A 17,516-nucleotide genomic window follows, 5' to 3' on the forward strand; every position below is an offset into this window, starting at 1 on the left:
CGCCCTGGTTGCCAAGGAGACGCGAATACCGGAAATGCGGAATTCGGGGAGGGTGCGCTTGCTGGGGCGGTCCGAGGGAGGTCCGGCTCACAGGTCCTGACTGGGAAGAAGTCGGCAGGTCCTGGCAGGGGAGAGCTGTGGCCGTGACAACTCGGGGTATATAGGCGGCTTTAACGGGATGGAGTCGCAAGTTGCGGATGCCCAGGCCGGCGAGGCTGAGCGAGCAGTGGGCGAAGGCCCAGCAAGCAGCTGCGCCTCTCGGGGGCTTCAAGTCTCGGAGCCCTTGGGAGCCGCCCGGTGGAAGCTCCTGCGGCAGGTAAGGGAGAGCCCACTGGCCTCACCTTTGCATCTGGTCACTTCCCTCGCAGGGACGCGGCGAGCGACCGGCCGCGACTCTCTCCTCTTGGCAGCTCCCGGAGTTCCCTTGTAGTTTTGCCGGGAGCCACCTGAGAAGCGCCCCCTCGCTTCTACTAAGGGTCCCACCGAAAGGGAAGAAATAGGGTGGGGCGGGGAGGGGGCAGCCAACGCTGAGTTCCTGGGAAACTCTGATGGAAGTAGATCTTCTTTTGGGTATTTGTCAGCTTCTGGGGGACTTTTCTCTTTGCTCGCCAGTACCATTGGTGGGATCGTCGCTCCCCATCCTATGCTGCTTCTCTTTCCTGCTTCTGTTTTACTTCTTTCGCCGGGTTTATTCATCCTGCTTATCTGCCTGCCGGAGTCTAGTTCAAAGTTTGGCCCCTTTCTTGGAGATCAGCGTGGTTAACTGTGTTGGGACTGTGACGTTGCACGTGCTGTCCGTACAGCGGGGTGTGGAAGGTGTATTTAGAGCTGCCTCTGTCTTTCACTGAGATGTGAGGTTTTCATGTTGATCTTGTAGTTTGAAGTGATCAGCGAGATTCTTGGTGTCCAAGGTGGACTAGTCCGGGTGTGTTGGTTTGTTTAATGCCGGTTATTTTCTAGCGCTTAAGAGTTGCTGCTGTTGCTGGTAACTGTAGATGTATGCAAGTTTGACAGATTTCTGATTTGACATCACCGACCCTCTTTCCAAACTTTTCACTCCCTCCCCCCCCGCAAATTTCTTAAAGTAAAATCTGTTTACTGTTTTGTACACAAGGTTTTCTGCCTCTGCTGAGGTTCCTCCTGAAAACTTGACTCAAGGGAACACTTTCCATTTCTGACTGCTGTTTTTCAAAAAGAATTTTCCAGTAATGGCCACTTTATTTGAGATTGTGTTTAGCATTTTGAGGGTTACTTTGTTTGCAGTTGTCTCCAGTCACCTTTTCTTATGGTGTCATGATATAACTCAGTGATCATTTCTTTGCTTTGAAAGTCTTTCCAAAGCATTAATAATCTGGTTTTGTTATTAATGTTACAAAATTATAGGATGACAAATGCATGTCCTCATAGGTCATTATCATGGGAACTTTTTACAGTGAAATAAACATCAGATAAAGTTGAACTATCAACGTAGTCAGTTAGGGCCTTAAATTAATCAATCAAATCTTACTGTGATGATTTCAGTGATTCTTAGTATAGTAAGAACTACAGTTAACCAGTGCATGTGTTCATTCTGAGTTGCTGTCTACATCAGAACCAGGACAAGCTTTAGCTATGGCTGCCATTTGTACTCCCCACATGTTTTGACATTTAATGTTTTGGTACACGTGTGTACTCTGTTTAGAGTCTTCTTATCTTCTTTCCTACTTGTTGCATGACTGTTCATTTTTCAGAACTGCATTTTAATGTTTTCTATGAAGCCTCTCCTGTCTCCCCTGGGCTGAGTTAGACCCTCAGCTCACACCGTATCATATCACTTTATGATCATTTGATCAGAGTCTATCTAATGTACTAGAATGGGAGTTCTCCCTGGGAAAAGATGATATTTTATTAATCTCCATCCTCTGCACATTGCATGGGGCCTGAGTAGTTGGTTTTTTAGCAAATATTGTTAAGTGTTGTGGAAAGCTTGAGAGTAAGTGGCCTATAGTATCAAGTCCTCAGTGTTTTGTATCAGTTAGCTGTTAATGAGTAACAAACAACTATAACATTAAGATGGCATACACCAGTGAGCATTTATTTTGTTTGTGCGTCTGTGGGCCACCTGGGAGTTGACGGACAGAGGCTGTCATTAGCAGACTGGCTCTAATACTCTGACCAGTTGGCTGACATATTCCCCTGGTGATGGCAGAGGTATAAGAGTGCAAGGGCAACCACCAAAACACATTTTAAGCCCTTGCTAACATCCTGTTGGCCAAAGTTAAGTTACTTGGCCAAGCTTAAAATCAAAGGGCAGAGATGTATACTCTTTCCTTGAAGGGTTTAAGAAAGGAAGTGAATATTTTTCCGTAATCTAATCTAGCATGTATATTAAGTATTTGCAAGTACTCAGTAAATATGTCTCATACAAACAGACCATCCACATCTTGTATGCATCCAGAACTGGAAAACTCAGGAATCTAAACAGTGATAGAGATATGCAGCTCTTTCTCTCTCTCATGAGACATTATCATGACATCTACTTGTGTCTGCTTGTTTTCTTCTTCACAGTTCTGTCATTCCCTTACACCATAAGGGCTTCAATGCTATCTAATGGGTCCTTCACTTTTTTTTCAATATTTTTTTTGGTTTTGTAATTAACCTTCTTTTATTTTTATTTTTTAATGTTTTATTTATTTATTTTTTTGACAGAGAGAGACACAGTGAGAGAGGATACACAAACGGGGAGTGGGAGAGGGAGAACAGGCTTCCTGCAGAGCAGGGAGCCCAATATGGGGCTCGATCCCAGGACCCTGGGATCATGACCTGAGCTGAAGGCAGAGGCTTAACCCACTGAGCCACCCAGGTGCCCCTGTGATTAACCTTTTTTTTAGAAAAAAACCCCATTGACCTAGTTCATCATTGGATACCAGGTCACATGATAAATTGCTGACTTTTGACCCTAGTGATCACTTTAATCAGATGAAGACTATGGATCAATACTGATAGAGGCTTTGGATAGTAGTCTCTTTTCCTCTTCGTTGTGTCTCATTACCTGATAGCAAAGATGGCTTTTGGCAACTACAGGCTTTCATCATGCACTCAACTAGTGATCCAGAAGAAATGACCCTTTCCCCAACACCCAGATTATGTCCATTAATGACTCTACTAGGCCAAGCTTGGACCAGTTGTTGGATCCAGGAGAATGAGGCACTTTGGCTACCTGGGACATTAGCCCACCCTGTGGCAGAGAAGTAACAATCCCATCATTATTTCAGAGAGTGAGGGAGGGGCAGTTCACAAGAGGAAGGGATGTAGGGCAGGTGAAAAAGTAGCAATGACCATTGCACACTATTCACAAACACCTACAGCATAAATACTTACCTAGAGGTCTAATACTTGACTTAATCTGATTGAGGGAATATTTCACAGTGTGATTTAAATTAAAACACTATGCCGTATATTTGAAACTATCAGTGCTGAAAGAGACAGTGTGATTCTTTGCCTTTTCCTAGCTCTTTGATGTTCATGAAATAAACATCCCCTCTTATATAACTAGTATCTAGCCCATAGGGTTATTTGAAGATTTAGTGATGAGTGTGGTAAAACATGCATTAATTCTTACTTAGACATTTGTTGTAATTTGCTGATGAGCAGTCTGGGCCTGGAGTTTTCCTTGGTAAGATTTTTATTTATGCATTATATTTTTATTTTTATTTTTAAAATTAGTTTTAGAGGTAGCATTTAGTAATTCATTAGTTGCATATAACACCCAGTGCTCATTACATCAAGTGCCCTCCTTAGTGCCCATCATCCAATTATCCCTCCCCCTGCCACCCACCTATGCATTGTATTTTTAAAATAATTTAGCACTATTCAGACTTTTTGTCTCTTCTTGTGTCAGTTTTGGTAGTTGTATTCTTCTAGGAACTTGTCCGTTTCATCTAAATTTTCATAGTTTTTGTAATATTCCTTTGCTATTTTTTAATGCCTGCTGGATCTATAGTAATCTACCTATGTCATGTTCATATTTAAATTTTCTCTCTTTTTTCTTACTAGTGTTATCAAGGATTTGTCAGTTTTACTAATCTCTTCAAAGAACTAACTTCTGGTGTTTTAATCCTTCTAGCTATATTTTTGTTTTCTACTTTATTAATTTCTATTTTTTAGGGAACTTAATTTGCTTCTTTTTGTAATTTTTGCAGTGGATACTTAGTTTACTGATATTTAGCCTTTTCACAAGTTTTCCTTTAAGCATGAATTTATCTGTATTTCATATGTCTTGAAATGTATTTCTATTATTCAGTTCAAAATACTTTCAGATTTCTATTGGGTTTTCTTTTTTTTGGTTCCTAAGTTATTTAGAAGTATATTGCTTTATTTCCAAATATATTTGGTGTTTTTTTTTTTTTTTGAAGATTTTATTTATTTATTTGACAGAGAGAGAGATCACAAGTAGGCAGAGAAGCAGGCAGAGAGAGAGGGGGAAGCAGGCTCCCTGCTGAGCAGAGCCCGATGTGGGGCTTGATCCCAGGACCCTGAGATCATGATCTGAGCCAAAGGCAGATGCTTAACCCACTGAGCCACCCAGGTGCCCCTATATTTGGTGTTTTAGGTAACTTTTTAGTTTTTTAAATTTAATTATGAATATTAGGATGTTCTATATCTTCAAAAAAAACCTTTCTATTATGGGAAATGTCAAACATATACAAAACTAGAGATAATAGTATAATAATCACTCATATATCTGTAAACTTCAACAATTTTTAACTCCCGACCAACTTTATTTTATCTCTGTTCTCTCATCACACCCTCCCATCTAAGATTATTTTGAAATGGATATCAGATATATTGTTTTTTTCCTACAGATATTTCAGTATATACCTGTACAAGATGAAATTTAAAAAATAATTAAAGGGACACCCGAGTAGCTCAGTCAGTTAAGCGTCTTGCGTTCACCTCAGGTCATGATCCCAGGGTCCTGGGATTGAGCCCTCATTGGGCTCCCTGCTCAGCAAGAGAGCCTACTTCTCCTTCACCCTCTGCCTGGCGCTCCCCCTGCTTGTGCATCCTTCTCTCTGTCTGTCAAATAAATAAAGTCTTCAAAAAAAAAAAAAAAAAAAAAAAAAGACAAGTTCCGGCGGGGCGGGCGCGGGGGTCTCCTAAGCTGGCTTCCGCGGCGGCAGCGCAATGACTACGCTCCCGGCCTTCACGTGCGATGACCTGTTCTGCTTCAACAACATTAACTTGGATCCACTTACAGAAACTTATGGGATTCCTTTTTACTTACAGTACCTCGCCCACTGGCCAGAGTACTTTATTGTTGCGGAGGCAACTGGTGGAGAGTTAATGGGTTATATCATGGGTAAAGCAGAAGGCTCAGTAGCTAGGGAAGAATGGCACGGGCACGTCACTGCTCTCTCTGTTGCCCCAGAATTTCGACGCCTTGGTTTGGCTGCTAAACTTATGGAGTTATTAGAGGAGATTTCAGAAATAAAGGGTGGATTTTTCGTCGATCTCTTTGTAAGAGTGTCTAACCAAGTTGCAGTCAACATGTATAAGCAACTGGGCTACAGCGTGTACAGGACGGTCATAGAGTACTACTCGGCCAGCAACGGGGAGCCTGATGAGGATGCCTATGATATGAGGAAAGCACTTTCCAGAGACACTGAGAAGAAATCCATCATACCATTACCTCATCCTGTGAGGCCTGAAGACATTGAATAACCATGGGCAGTGGTTCTTAGGCTGATGCTCCAGATATTTTATGGACAATATTATTTTCATTGGATGATCTTGGAGCTCTATTAGGAGAAAAGTAATCATTTAGGTCTTACAGACTTAAAGAAAATACAGGTTATAAACTTTAGTCTCATTGTTTCCAATTAGCAATATCATACCTACTAAAGCTGTTCACTGTAATAAAATTCAATCAAAAAGGCAGCTAGGTCAGACGGAAACATTCCACTATTTGGGGTCATAATATTCACTATATGCTAGGGAAAAAATGTGCTCCAGTCTCCTCCTAAATTCCGTGCCTGAGAACCACTGCTGCATATATATTTTTTATTTTGTATCGAACTGTTAATTGAAGCTTTAAAAGCATATATGAAATGTATAAATCTAAGATGTATAATAAAATGCACTGTAGACTCTAAAAAAAAAAAAAAATTAAGGGGCACCTGGGTGGCTCAGTGGGTTAAAGCCTCTGCTTTCAGCTCAGGTCATGATCCCAGGGTCTTGGGATTGAGCCCCCGCATTGGGCTCTCTACTCAGTGAGGAGCCTGCTTCCTCCTCTCTCTCTGCCTGCCTCTCTGCCTACTTGTGATCTCTGTCTGTCAAATAAATAAATAAAATCTTTAAAAAAAAAAAATCTTAAAAAAAATAATTAAAATACCATACCACACCCAAAATAATTTCTTGATGTAATAATAGCTGGTCAGTTTCCAAATTTTCCCTATTGTCTCAAAATTTTTCTTTACAATTTAATTATTTTGAAACATTCAAATAAGGTCTGAACATTGTTATTAGTTGATAAGTTTCATAAGTCTTTTTTTTTTAATGAAGTTTTTATTAAGTAATCCTTGCATCCAGTGCGAGGCTTGAACTCATGACTCCAAGTTCAAGAGTCTCATCCTCTTCTGACTGAGCCAGCCAGGCACCCTGTTTCATAAGTCTTTTTAATCTAAATGTGACTTCTGCATATGTTTTTGTTTTTTTTTCAAGATTTTATTTATTTATTTGCCAGAGAGAGAGTAATAGAGAAGGAGCATGCAAGAGCACAAGCAGGGGGAGCAGTAGGCAGAGGGAGAAGCAGGTTCCCTGCAGGCGAACTCCATCCCAGGACCCTGGGTCATGACCTGAGCCCAAGGCAGATGCTTGATTGACTAAGCCACCCAGGTGTCCCTCTCTGTGTCTCTTTCACCTCTTGCCATTTATTTATTGAAGAAACTGAGTTTGTTGTCTCTCAGAGTTTCCCATAATTGGATTTTTGCTAATTGTACTTGATGATGATGTTAATGTGTTTCTTCATGCCTAATTTCCTGTTTTCTGTAAGTTCCTATTTTCTCCATATAGAGGCTTGACCAGATTCAGATTTAATGTTTTTGACTTGCTCTGGTTTGATTGGTCAAGATGATGGTAGAGTATGTTTTCATCATCAATCATCAATTGATCAATTTCATTAATCACAGTGGTGTCTTGTTATTTCTCTTCTTGATGATGATTGTCTAGGTTCATGAATTCATGAGGAGGTTGAAAATGGTGATATTCTAATTGTGTCATTCCTTCTGCATTTATTTCTTGGAATACTGCTATAAAGGCAGACTTCTCCTTATCATCTATTTGGATGGATATTCTTGGTTACAGTTCATATTAGGAAAGACAGAAAAATACTTGATTCTTTCTCTTTGTTTGCTAGTTTTCCAAATAATAAGTTGGTTCTCTAGCATCCTTTGAAGATCATCAATGGGGTATTTAAAAAAAAAAAACCTGATGGACTCATATGTTTCGATTCTGTTACATTTATTACCTTTGTTAATGCTTACACCGTCCCATCTTTGGCCAATGGACCTTATTCAAATTGGCTATGGAGTTCTTTCCATGGAACTCTTAATTCTTTATGGCTTTCTTGTTTGCAGGATGTCTAAGGTTCATTTGTACAATTCATGCCATTTCTCCAGCCTTACTTTGTTTTAATAGAAAATGATATTTAGAGATAGCAATATGGGCATTGTGTCCATTGCTACTAGTTTGGTGGTTGTTTCTAGAACTTTTAAGTGGTAAGATGTAGGAAATATATATCTTTTTAAAAACGTTTTAATAAAATAACCATTAGTTTCTATTATACTTATTCAAATTCAGAGCTACAGAGTTTTTGCTTCAACATCATTAGTCTTTTTTTTTTTTTTTTAATATTTTATTTATTTATTTGACAGAGAGAGATCACAAGTAGACAGAGAAGCAGGCAGAGAGAGAGGGAAGCAGGCTCCCTGCTGAGCAGAGAGCCTGATGTGGGACTCGATCCCAGGACCCTGAGATCATGACCTGAGCCGAAGGCAGCGGCTTAACCCACTGAGCCACCCAGGCGCCCCAACATCATTAGTCTTAAAATTATATTTGTTTCTCCCATATTTAAAAATCCAGTTTTCAATGGAAAAAATTATTCATTTGGTTTATCTCAACAAAATTATTCATTTGGTTTATCTTAAAACAGATACATGCACACATCAGATATAATATACCTGCCCCTGCCTAGGTAGTAAGCTTTGAAATTCAACTTTTATCCTCTAAGTCCACAGACTGTAAAAGGTGCTGCTTGTCTTCTTAGCTCTTTCTATTGGAACTGGATCAATGTCCCCACGAGGAAATGATTGTAAAAGCCAGGTTCACCTCTCTAGATTTATTTCCTTTTTAAATTATTGCACTGGTAAATCTTCACTAGTTCTCTGCTTTGTTTTTTGTTCTCTGCTACCTTTATTTTTTAAAAAAATTTTAAGATATTATTTATTTATTTGACAGAGAGAGATCACAAGTAGGCAGAGAGGCAGGCAGAGGGTGAGGGGGTGGGAAGCAGGCCCCCTGCTCAGCAGAGAGCTGGATGCGGGGCTCAATTCCCAGGGCCCTGAGATCATGACCTGAGCCGAAGGCAAGGCTTAACCCACTGAGCCACCCAGGTGCCCCTCTCTGGTACCTTTAAATAATGTTTTAAGATATCCTGTCCAGGGGTGCCTGGGTGGCTCAATTGATTAAGCACCTGACTCTTGGTTTCGGCTCAGGTCATAATTTCAGGTTCTGGGATTGAGCCCCACATCAGGCTCCTCACTCAGAATGGAGTGTGCTTCTCCCTCGGCCTCTGCTCCTCTCCTGCTTGCTTTCTCTTTCTCTCTCCCTCTCCCTCTCTCCTTCTCTGTGGAATAAATAATAAAAAAATCTTTAAAAAAAAAAGATATTCTGTCCATTTTCTCTAGTTGTCTCCAGTAAGAGGTTGGTCTACATTGTCTAATCTGCCATCTTTTGGAAATGAAAGTCCCCTTACCACTTAAACTTGGAACACCTAACCCGTGTTTATATGATATGAACACAATATTTGGTTTTATTTCAAAGGTTCTGAAGCAAAAGCACCTGGATGATTGCCTGCGACATGTATCTGTAAGAAGATTTGAATCATTTAATCTGTTTTCAATAACAGAAGCCCAAAAAAAGGCAACTGAAGAGGAAGTTGGTGCTTGGGTCCAATATACAAGTGTCTTCTATCCTGAGTACAGTATTTCTTTAAGGTAAACATCTTTGACGATTTTTTAAAAAGTATCTTTCTCTTGTAGAAGAAAAGCAGTCTAATAAGGATCTCATTATTCATTCTGTTGCGTTTGCAGGTAATCTTGATCAGAACTTGGGTTTTGCAGCATTGTGTTAGGAAATCCTGCTACTTTAACTGGGTTTTGTTGTATTCTCAGAACTAAAGAAAAAAAATTCTCAGGAATGTAACAGCATTTGAGGACAAAGTGCCTTGCAAATCAAAAGGTTCTTTTTAACCATTCTCTCATAGCATTTGACAAAAAACCAAGTTCTTTTTGAGGAGGCAAGGAAGGCTGAAAGTGAAAACAGAATTTTTCAAACTACTCTTCAAGTAGTAGTTATCTGAAAAACCAAGCTTTGGTATTTTTCCCATTCATGTTTTGTTACTTTCAGAATAGAATCTAAAGAATAGGAGGAGAAAATTCAGCTGAAAACACTGATATTGTGAGAAGCATACACTCTTCTGGCTTTAAAAATCATTTAAAAAGAGACAGGAGAGTTGCAAACTGAAGTAAGAAGATACCATTTTTACTGAATTAATTTTCTCTCACAGTTATAGTCTAGCATATTGCAATATTACCGTAGGTGTTTGATTTTATAAAATCTTCCTTTTTTGACAAGATTTCACATCTTGAAAGGGAGGGAGGAGCACATTTACAGTAACTGTAAGAAGAGCAAAAAACATTTTAAGTGGAATGTGACTGAATAAGGTTTAGGTGAGGCAAGGAATAATTTTAAGAAAAAAAGTTTTCACAAAGGATGTCTATTTATAGTATATGTTTCTTGAACTATTTCAGTTTAAAATATCTAAGCTTTAAAAGACATCATAATAGCTTAAAATTTGGGATCTGGATAAAAATTGACTAGGGTAGGCAGGGAAGAACAATTAGGATCTGGTTTCATAATTATTGAAAACTCCAAAAAGAAGATAAAAACCTAGGGATTTGTGAGCTTGCCTGTATATTCATTTTGAGATTCTGATCCGAATACCTCAACTGCCTCACGTTCTCATGGAGACGGTTAGTTTAGTTCTTGGTTAGGAAGGGAGGAAAAACGCATTACGTGCTTGTTATATGCCCTATACAGAGCAAGGTGTTTTCGTGTATGCTAATTCAATAATCTTTATAGTAACTCTGCAAAGTAGTAATGAAGATGATTAAACAATCGGAAGATAGTATCTATAAGGAAATTAAAGAGAAGGAAGAACTGAGTGACCCAGTAGCAGTCTTCAGGTGTAAAGTTCTAAAACTCACCCTCTACATCCATGGGTGACAAGATGCAGTAAGTGTAAAATGTGCCAATAATAATTTCCTGACATATTCGAGGTCCTGGTAAGGGTTAGCTGGAGAGAATGTGACTCTTCCGTTCTTTAACGTTTCCAAACCAGGGCACAGTTCTGTTGCAGATGACACGGATGTAGCAGGAACCCAGGCTCCAATGTAAGCTGAAATTCCTTTCCAATGGCATGGTTCTTTGTGATATAGCTGTTTTTCAAAGAAATTAACGCCAGTCTGTCGTTGAACCCTCATTTATGGAGAGAAGACAGGTGACCAAGTTAAAACATTGGCTGCGATGGCTGCCAAGATTTAGTCTCTTTTTTCAAACTAGTTTGTTTCTCTCCACATTAATAGTGCAAAAATAACAATAGCTTAGATGTATTCTAGAGCTGAACACAATCTTAGAATAATTTTGAACAGATCATAACCACATTAATAAAGGCTGACCACCGAGGGACTACTATATGACAAGCACTGTTGTGAGCAATTTACATGTATTAGTTTATTTAATCCACACAACAGTTTATGAGGTAAATACTGTTATTATACTCATTTCACAATGATCGTAGTGAAACCAGAAAGGTTAAATGACTTGATCGAGGTCATACAGCCAATGAGTGTGCTTTTATTCAAACCCCAGTGGTCTGGTTCCACAGCCTATACTTTTTAAAAACTTTTATTTTGAAGTAATTACAGATGTTCAGGAAGTTGCAGAAATAGTATGAGTTCTCATACCCTTCACCTAGCTATCTCCATTGGTAACATTTTATATAATGACAGTCACTGTCTGCACTTTCAACTTCTGCACATGCTGTCTCTGCAGAGGCAATCATGTATCCACTTATTCATTTTACAGATGAAGGGATTGAGGCCTAGATAAACTAATATCCTCATCGATTATTCTGAGCATTCTATTTCTTACTCCATAATTCTTACTGTATAGGAAATCACTGAAATTACTGCAATTGCTTAGGTAGAGGAGGATATCTGCCAGGAATAGTTCATTCCATTCCATTGCCAATTTTGTTCACCTTGATTTCTTTTACCACTTCCTCTTGTTTTCTGTTATCGGCCCAACATGGATCTCAATTCCTGTTCCTTTAATATCTCATATCAACTCTTCTCTCAGCCTGCCTCCATGACATTTCTTTAGCTACCTTTATCTTCTTCAGCATTGTTTGAATTGTGAGCATTCTGAAGTTTAAAAAAATTATTTGCAGCAGCTAAAGATAGTGGTTTAGAAGGTAGTTTTGGAATGGGATACCATTATTTTCATCTACATTTTTTAAAGTTTCTTAAATCAGCACTAAGGAATGATTGAAAAAAAAAAGTGGTGAATAGTTTTAAATAAATTTAAATCAATAAATAGTTAATGACACCTTCTATATAGGTTAATAAAAAGAAAACTAAGACATATTATCCTCAAGGAATTTTTTTATTTTTTGTTTTTTCTAAAGATTTATATATTTATTTGACAGGGAGAAAGAGCACAAGTAGGCAGAGAGGCAGGCAGAGGGGGAGGGGGAAGCAGGTTCTCCACTTAGCAGGGAGCCTGATGTGGGGCTCCATCCCAGGACCCTGGGATCATGACCTGAGCTGAAGGCAGCCACTTAACCAACTGAGCCACCGAGACGCCCCCTTAAGGGTTTTAAAAATGTGAAAAGTTAAATAATAAAAATATTAAATAAGAAGGAAAGGTAAGCATCCATTCTCAGAGCTCTCATTCGGCAGTGCATAAGTAATTTCCAAAGGAGTAGGAGACTTCATACAAATTAGGAGTTTAGAGGTAAGAGTGATTTTCTGAAGTCCTCAAGGGGCGCGAATTTAAGCTGGATCTGGAAGTAGTTGGGACTTCTGAGGGAAAGTGAGAAGTCATTTCAGGTGAGGGCAAAGGCACTAGAAAATATCCAGAGAGGGAAGGTGCAGGGGAGTGTCTCTGAAGAACCATCACATTCTCTAGGGGAATCGTGGTCAATATGTGTTATATGACGACAGCTCTGCTTCTGGATTCTCGTAAACGGCAGAGCATTTGAGATGTTTTGATCCTCACAGAGTATAAATATAAACCCCGTTTTCACTTTCTCAGTTCTTATCATCTGACGTCACCTGTTGCGATTCAACAGGGATGGTGCATGTAGTGATTAATACTTATCAGTGCTGGGGCACCTGGATGGCTCAGTGGGTTAAAGCCTCTGCCTTCGGCTCAGGTCATGACCCCAGGGTCCTGGGATCGAGCCCCACATCAGGCTCTCTGCTCAGCAGGGAGCTTGCTTCCTCTCTGCCTACTTGTGATCTCTGTCAAATAAATAAATCTTTAAAAAAAAAATTACTTATCGGTGCTTGTGGTTTTGTCCTTAAAATTTCCCTGTGTATTAATTTCTGTCTCTTTAAAGTTCTATTAGGTTTGAAATAAGTATCCTAATAGGGTAAATAACTAGATATTTGTGAATTCAAAGTAGTTGATTTTATATGTATTATTGAAAGGTATATAAGCAGTTATTTTTTGTCAGCCTTGTACGATGATACATAAAAGGAAGGAATAGCAAAGAGAAATAGGCGAGTGGGAATAGAGAAATAAAATGAAGGAATGGAGAATTTCCCTTAGTGACTTTTCACCAGAGGCAAAAGTCTGGACAAGGTAAAAGTTAGACAAAATCCTCAGGATGTGTTTTCTTTTCTGTGTATCTGAGGCTAGTTGACTGTTTCTTAAGTAAAGTATTGAAAGTTAGGAAATTAAAATCCAAGGTATGACTCCTACTTTATTCCTTGGTAAAGTCTTTTTGTCTTTCTGGTACTTCTAGAACCTCATAGAAGAAGTTCCTGTAATTAGATAGATGTTTGTATAGAGAACATCCAGGAGATGTTTATATTAAAAGCTATGCCCCCCATCCTACTGTCTTATAATCTGCAATTTGTTATACTATTTTGTTATAAACAGAGTTTACCCTATTGATGCTAGAAATTGTTTCCCATTCTCCAGATTTCAACCCAATTTCAGTAGGACTTTGCATATTTTGAAAGATTTAAATACTTACATTATAATTGGAATCAGATAAGTGCCCAAGTTATTAATTTATGAATGTGTATGTGTCACAGTTGTAGAAAAAACTGAGAGGTCTGAACTCTCCTCCTTTCCTTCAATAAGACTACTGTTGCCATGGTAATTGCTGAATTAGAAGCCTAGAGCTTTTAACTTTTGGCTTGTCCTGGGAGCTTAGAATGGACAAGACATCAGGAATGACTTTGTCTTTGACTGTGGTTCATCTTTCTAGTACAACATATGCTCTATGGTGTGGTCATGTATTGCTTCTCTACGGAAAGGAAAACATAAAAGCTTCATCCCACTGAATTGAGTATGTACTCTGAGTGCTCATGAATGAGAACTAGTGATGGGAATCGTATGCTTACGAAATTAGATGTTTGGCAGATTATCATTACATATGTTGTATATCATAGGTGCCCATTTAAAGTTTGGCAAGGCTGGCATCTGAGACAAATATGAATACTGAATTTATATTTAAAAGGATAATTTTGGGGTGTCTGGGTGGCTTAGTCGGTTAAACGTTTGACTCCTGATCTCAGATCAGGTCTTGATCTTCAGGGTAATCTCAGGTAAATCTCATGACTCAAGCTCTGCATGGAGCCTACTTTAAAAAAGAAAAAAGTATAGTTTTATGTTAGTAGTGATATTAATAACAGAGGTGAGTATTAAAACAGTTTTTGTTCTCTCGCGTTTTATTTTACATTTTAGAGGGAACTTTATAGAACATTTCAAATATGATCCAGTGTATGCAGAAAATTAAAAGACCAATCCATTGAGTCATGTTTTCATAGAACTTAAATCATAGATAAGTGCTAATAGAACTTAGGTTTTTAGCTTGTTTTAAACTCCAATCATGACTGGTTATGTAGTTTGCTTACATATATATGTATGCATGTAACTGTCTTTCTCTCTCCTATTAGCTTCAGATGTACATCGTAATGATTTGACATTTTTATACATTATGAAATGATTCCCCTGATAAATCTAGTCACTATCTATCACCATCCAGAGTTATTACATTATTAACTATATTCCCTATGCAGTACATTACTTCCCCATGACTTATTTATATTTTATAACTGGAAGTTTGTTCTTTTTCTTAAAGATTTTATTTATTTATTTATTTATTGAGTGCATGTGAGTTGGGGGGAGGGACAGAGGGAGAAGGAGAGAATCTGAAGCCGACTCCATGTTCAGCTCAAAACCTGATGCAGGGCTCTCGATCTCATGATCCTGAGATCACGACCTGAATCTAAATTAAGAGTCAGGCGCTTAACCGACAGAGCCCTGATAACTGAGAATGTTCATGCCCTTTACCTCTCCTCCATAAGCAAGAGTTTGTTCCTGCAGCCATGAGTCTGCTTTTGTTTTGTTTATCCACTTTTCCTTTGCAGTCCCCTGAGGACTAATGATGTCCATCCTTTCATGCGCTCTCACTTGTCTGTGAAATCGTACGGTATTTGTCTTTGTCTGACTACCTTCACTCTTTAGCCGTTTATTTTTGAAAGACCTCTGAAGCATGTTGCATCTAGAACCAAGTTTTTTAAGCCTCTTCCTTCTGAAAACCTCTCTTCTTTCTTCTTCTTCTGAAACCTTTGAGGTCCCGTTTTACTCTCTGGCTTTTCCTTTCTTTCTTTTTTTGGGGGGGCAGTTTTCTTTTTAATCAAGATAAAATTCATGCAACATACAATTCACCATTGCAATTAACCATTTTAAACTGAAATTCAATGCTTTTTTAAAAAATTATTTTTATTTATTTATTTGTCAAAGAGAGAGAGAGAGAGAGAGCACAAGCAGAGGGAGTGGCAGGCAGAGCAGGCAGAGGGAGAAGCAGGCTCCCCACTGAGCGAGGAGCCCGATGCGGGACTCGATCCTGGGACCTTGGGATCGTGACCTGAGCTGAAGGCAGCTGCTTAACCAACTGAGCAACCCAGGCGTCCTGAATTCAGTGGTTTTTAGTTAATGTTGTACAGTCCTCACCACTGTCTAATTCCAGAGATTCTATCAACCTATAAGGGAACCCTATTCTCATTCGTAGTGATTCTCCATCCTCCTCCCACCCCCCAGACCTTGGCAACCACTAATCTACTATCTGTATGGATTTGCCTATTTTGAACTTTCCATCTAAATAGATAATATATGGACTTTTATGTTTGGCTTCTTTCACTTAGAGTAATGTTTTTGATTCATCTGGGTTATAGCATATATTGTTATTTCATTCCTTTTTTATGGCTGAAAAATATTTTGTTATATGGAAAATACCACATTTTGTTTATACATTTATCAGTTGATGGACATTTGGGTTGTTTCCACTTCTTGGCTATTATGATTAATGCTACTGTGAACATTCATATGTAAGTTTTTGTGACTGTAAAAGTTTTTAATTCTCTTAGGTATGTACCTAAGGGTAAAATTGCTGGGTCATGTGGTGAATCTTTATTTAACATTTTGAAGAATGGCCAAATTGTTTTCCACAATGGTTGCACCATTTTGCATTCGTACCAGGAGTATATGAGGGTTTCAATTTTTCTCCATGCTTACCAGCACTTATTATTTTAACTTTATTATTATTATATTAGCCATTCTAGTGAGTATGAAGTGATATCTTACTGTGGTTTTGATTTGCAGTTCTGTGATGATTAATGATGTCCAAACTTTCATGTGCTCATTGGCTATTTGTGTATCATCTTTGGACAAATATCTGTTCAAATGCCTTGCCCGTTTTTAATTGGGTCATCTTTTTGTTGTTGAATCATGAGAACTCTTTATCTATTCTGGACACTAGACTCAGTGATTTGCACATATTTTCTCCCATTCTGTGGGTTGTCTTTTCACTTCAATCATAGTGTTCTTTGATGGACAAAAGTTTTTAATTTTCATGACATTTAGCTTATCTGGTTTTGTGTGTGTGTGTGTGTGTGTGTGTGTGTGTGCTTTTGATATCATATTTAACTCTCACTTATTTTTAACCTCTAGTTCCAACTTCTTGATGTCTTTAGACTTTAGACTTTTCCTTTATTAGCTTTTTCCCCCCTCTTCACATAATTATCTTCCCCAGTGACTTGCTCATTAGTCCTCCTTACTTTATAGTCCATTCTTGGGAAAAACTAAAAAATCCTCAGTTCTAGGCTAGCTTAAAGTGCTTGTGAAAAAAAAACCAGGTTGACTTTGAGAAGAAACTGGCTATTGTTAATTTTTCCCCAGCTTTATTGAGATATAATTGATATATAATGTTGTGTAAATTTTAGGTGTATTATGTGTTGATTTGAAACACATATTACCAAATGATTATTACCATATCATTAGCTAACACCACTATCATGTCACATAGTTACCATTTCTTTTTTGTGGTGAGAACATTTATGATGCTATTGTTATTAAGGGCTTGGGAAATAAGTTAAAGCTTTAGAGTTTAGGAGAAAGGTAGAACTTTTTATTCCTTGATATGTTGGCAAAAGATTGTCACTGTTATATAACATTAATTGCCAGTATAATGCTAAGATTGAAGTTTCAGGGTCCTTTCCTTGTAAATACTTTTCTATCTAACCACATTGTCCAGGCAGGACCTAGGAAAACTGTTGAAAAATTAGGGGTAGCAAGATCTTACAGATTTGACACAATAAAGTAGATGACTCAGTGAACAAAAAATAGTCCTTGAGTTTAGGACAAATGAAAGGAACTTGAAATAATCAAACTGGATTTTTACCACATCGTGTGCATGAGTTTTCCTATAGTTAGCATTAATTCTTATGCTATTGAAGACAATGATTGCTGACGTTCTTTCATGAGATGCCTTCTTTTAGGAATTCTAGACTTCATAGAGAAATAATTTTCATTTTTTGTAAGTTATTCAGAGGTATAGGGTTAGTTTTATACTTTCCCTACTTCCTACCGCATTTAGAAATGTCATAGGCTCACTCTCT

The 17,516-nt window shown here is 38.3% G+C and overlaps 2 protein-coding genes across 4 annotated transcripts in view; both read left to right on the forward strand.

Moving 5' to 3' along the window:
• The first annotated feature begins 6 nt into the window (after positions 1 to 6).
• The window catches only part of CAMKMT (calmodulin-lysine N-methyltransferase), a 395,402-nt gene continuing 377,892 nt past the window's right edge, over positions 7 to 17,516 (forward strand). Inside the window, exons 1-2 of one of the 3 annotated variants that reach the window (XM_032877978.1) lie at positions 7 to 316; positions 9,082 to 9,254. In XM_032877978.1, coding sequence (XP_032733869.1) covers positions 179 to 316; positions 9,082 to 9,254 — 311 coding nt within the window. In that variant the 5' untranslated portion in view covers positions 7 to 178. The remainder of the gene's footprint in view (positions 317 to 9,081; positions 9,255 to 17,516) is intronic. The other 2 variants (XM_032877977.1, XM_032877976.1) reach the window with 2 other exon arrangements.
• LOC116879587 (N-alpha-acetyltransferase 20-like) lies at positions 5,131 to 6,147 on the forward strand. Its single transcript, XM_032877979.1, has one exon. It carries the CDS (start codon positions 5,167 to 5,169, stop codon positions 5,701 to 5,703), a length of 537 nt encoding a protein of 178 aa, XP_032733870.1. The 5' UTR covers positions 5,131 to 5,166; the 3' UTR covers positions 5,704 to 6,147.

The sequence above is a fragment of the Lontra canadensis genome, unplaced genomic scaffold, assembly GCF_010015895.1.
Source record: "Lontra canadensis isolate GAN:19392208 unplaced genomic scaffold, GSC_riverotter_1.0 scaffold61, whole genome shotgun sequence".
Taxonomy (NCBI): domain Eukaryota; kingdom Metazoa; phylum Chordata; class Mammalia; order Carnivora; family Mustelidae; genus Lontra; species Lontra canadensis.

What these genes read in the sequence shown, in the direction of transcription:
- LOC116879587 (XM_032877979.1), top strand. Translation starts at nt 5,167, where the DNA reads ATGACTACGCTCCCGGCCTTCACGTGCGATGACCTGTTCTGCTTCAAC.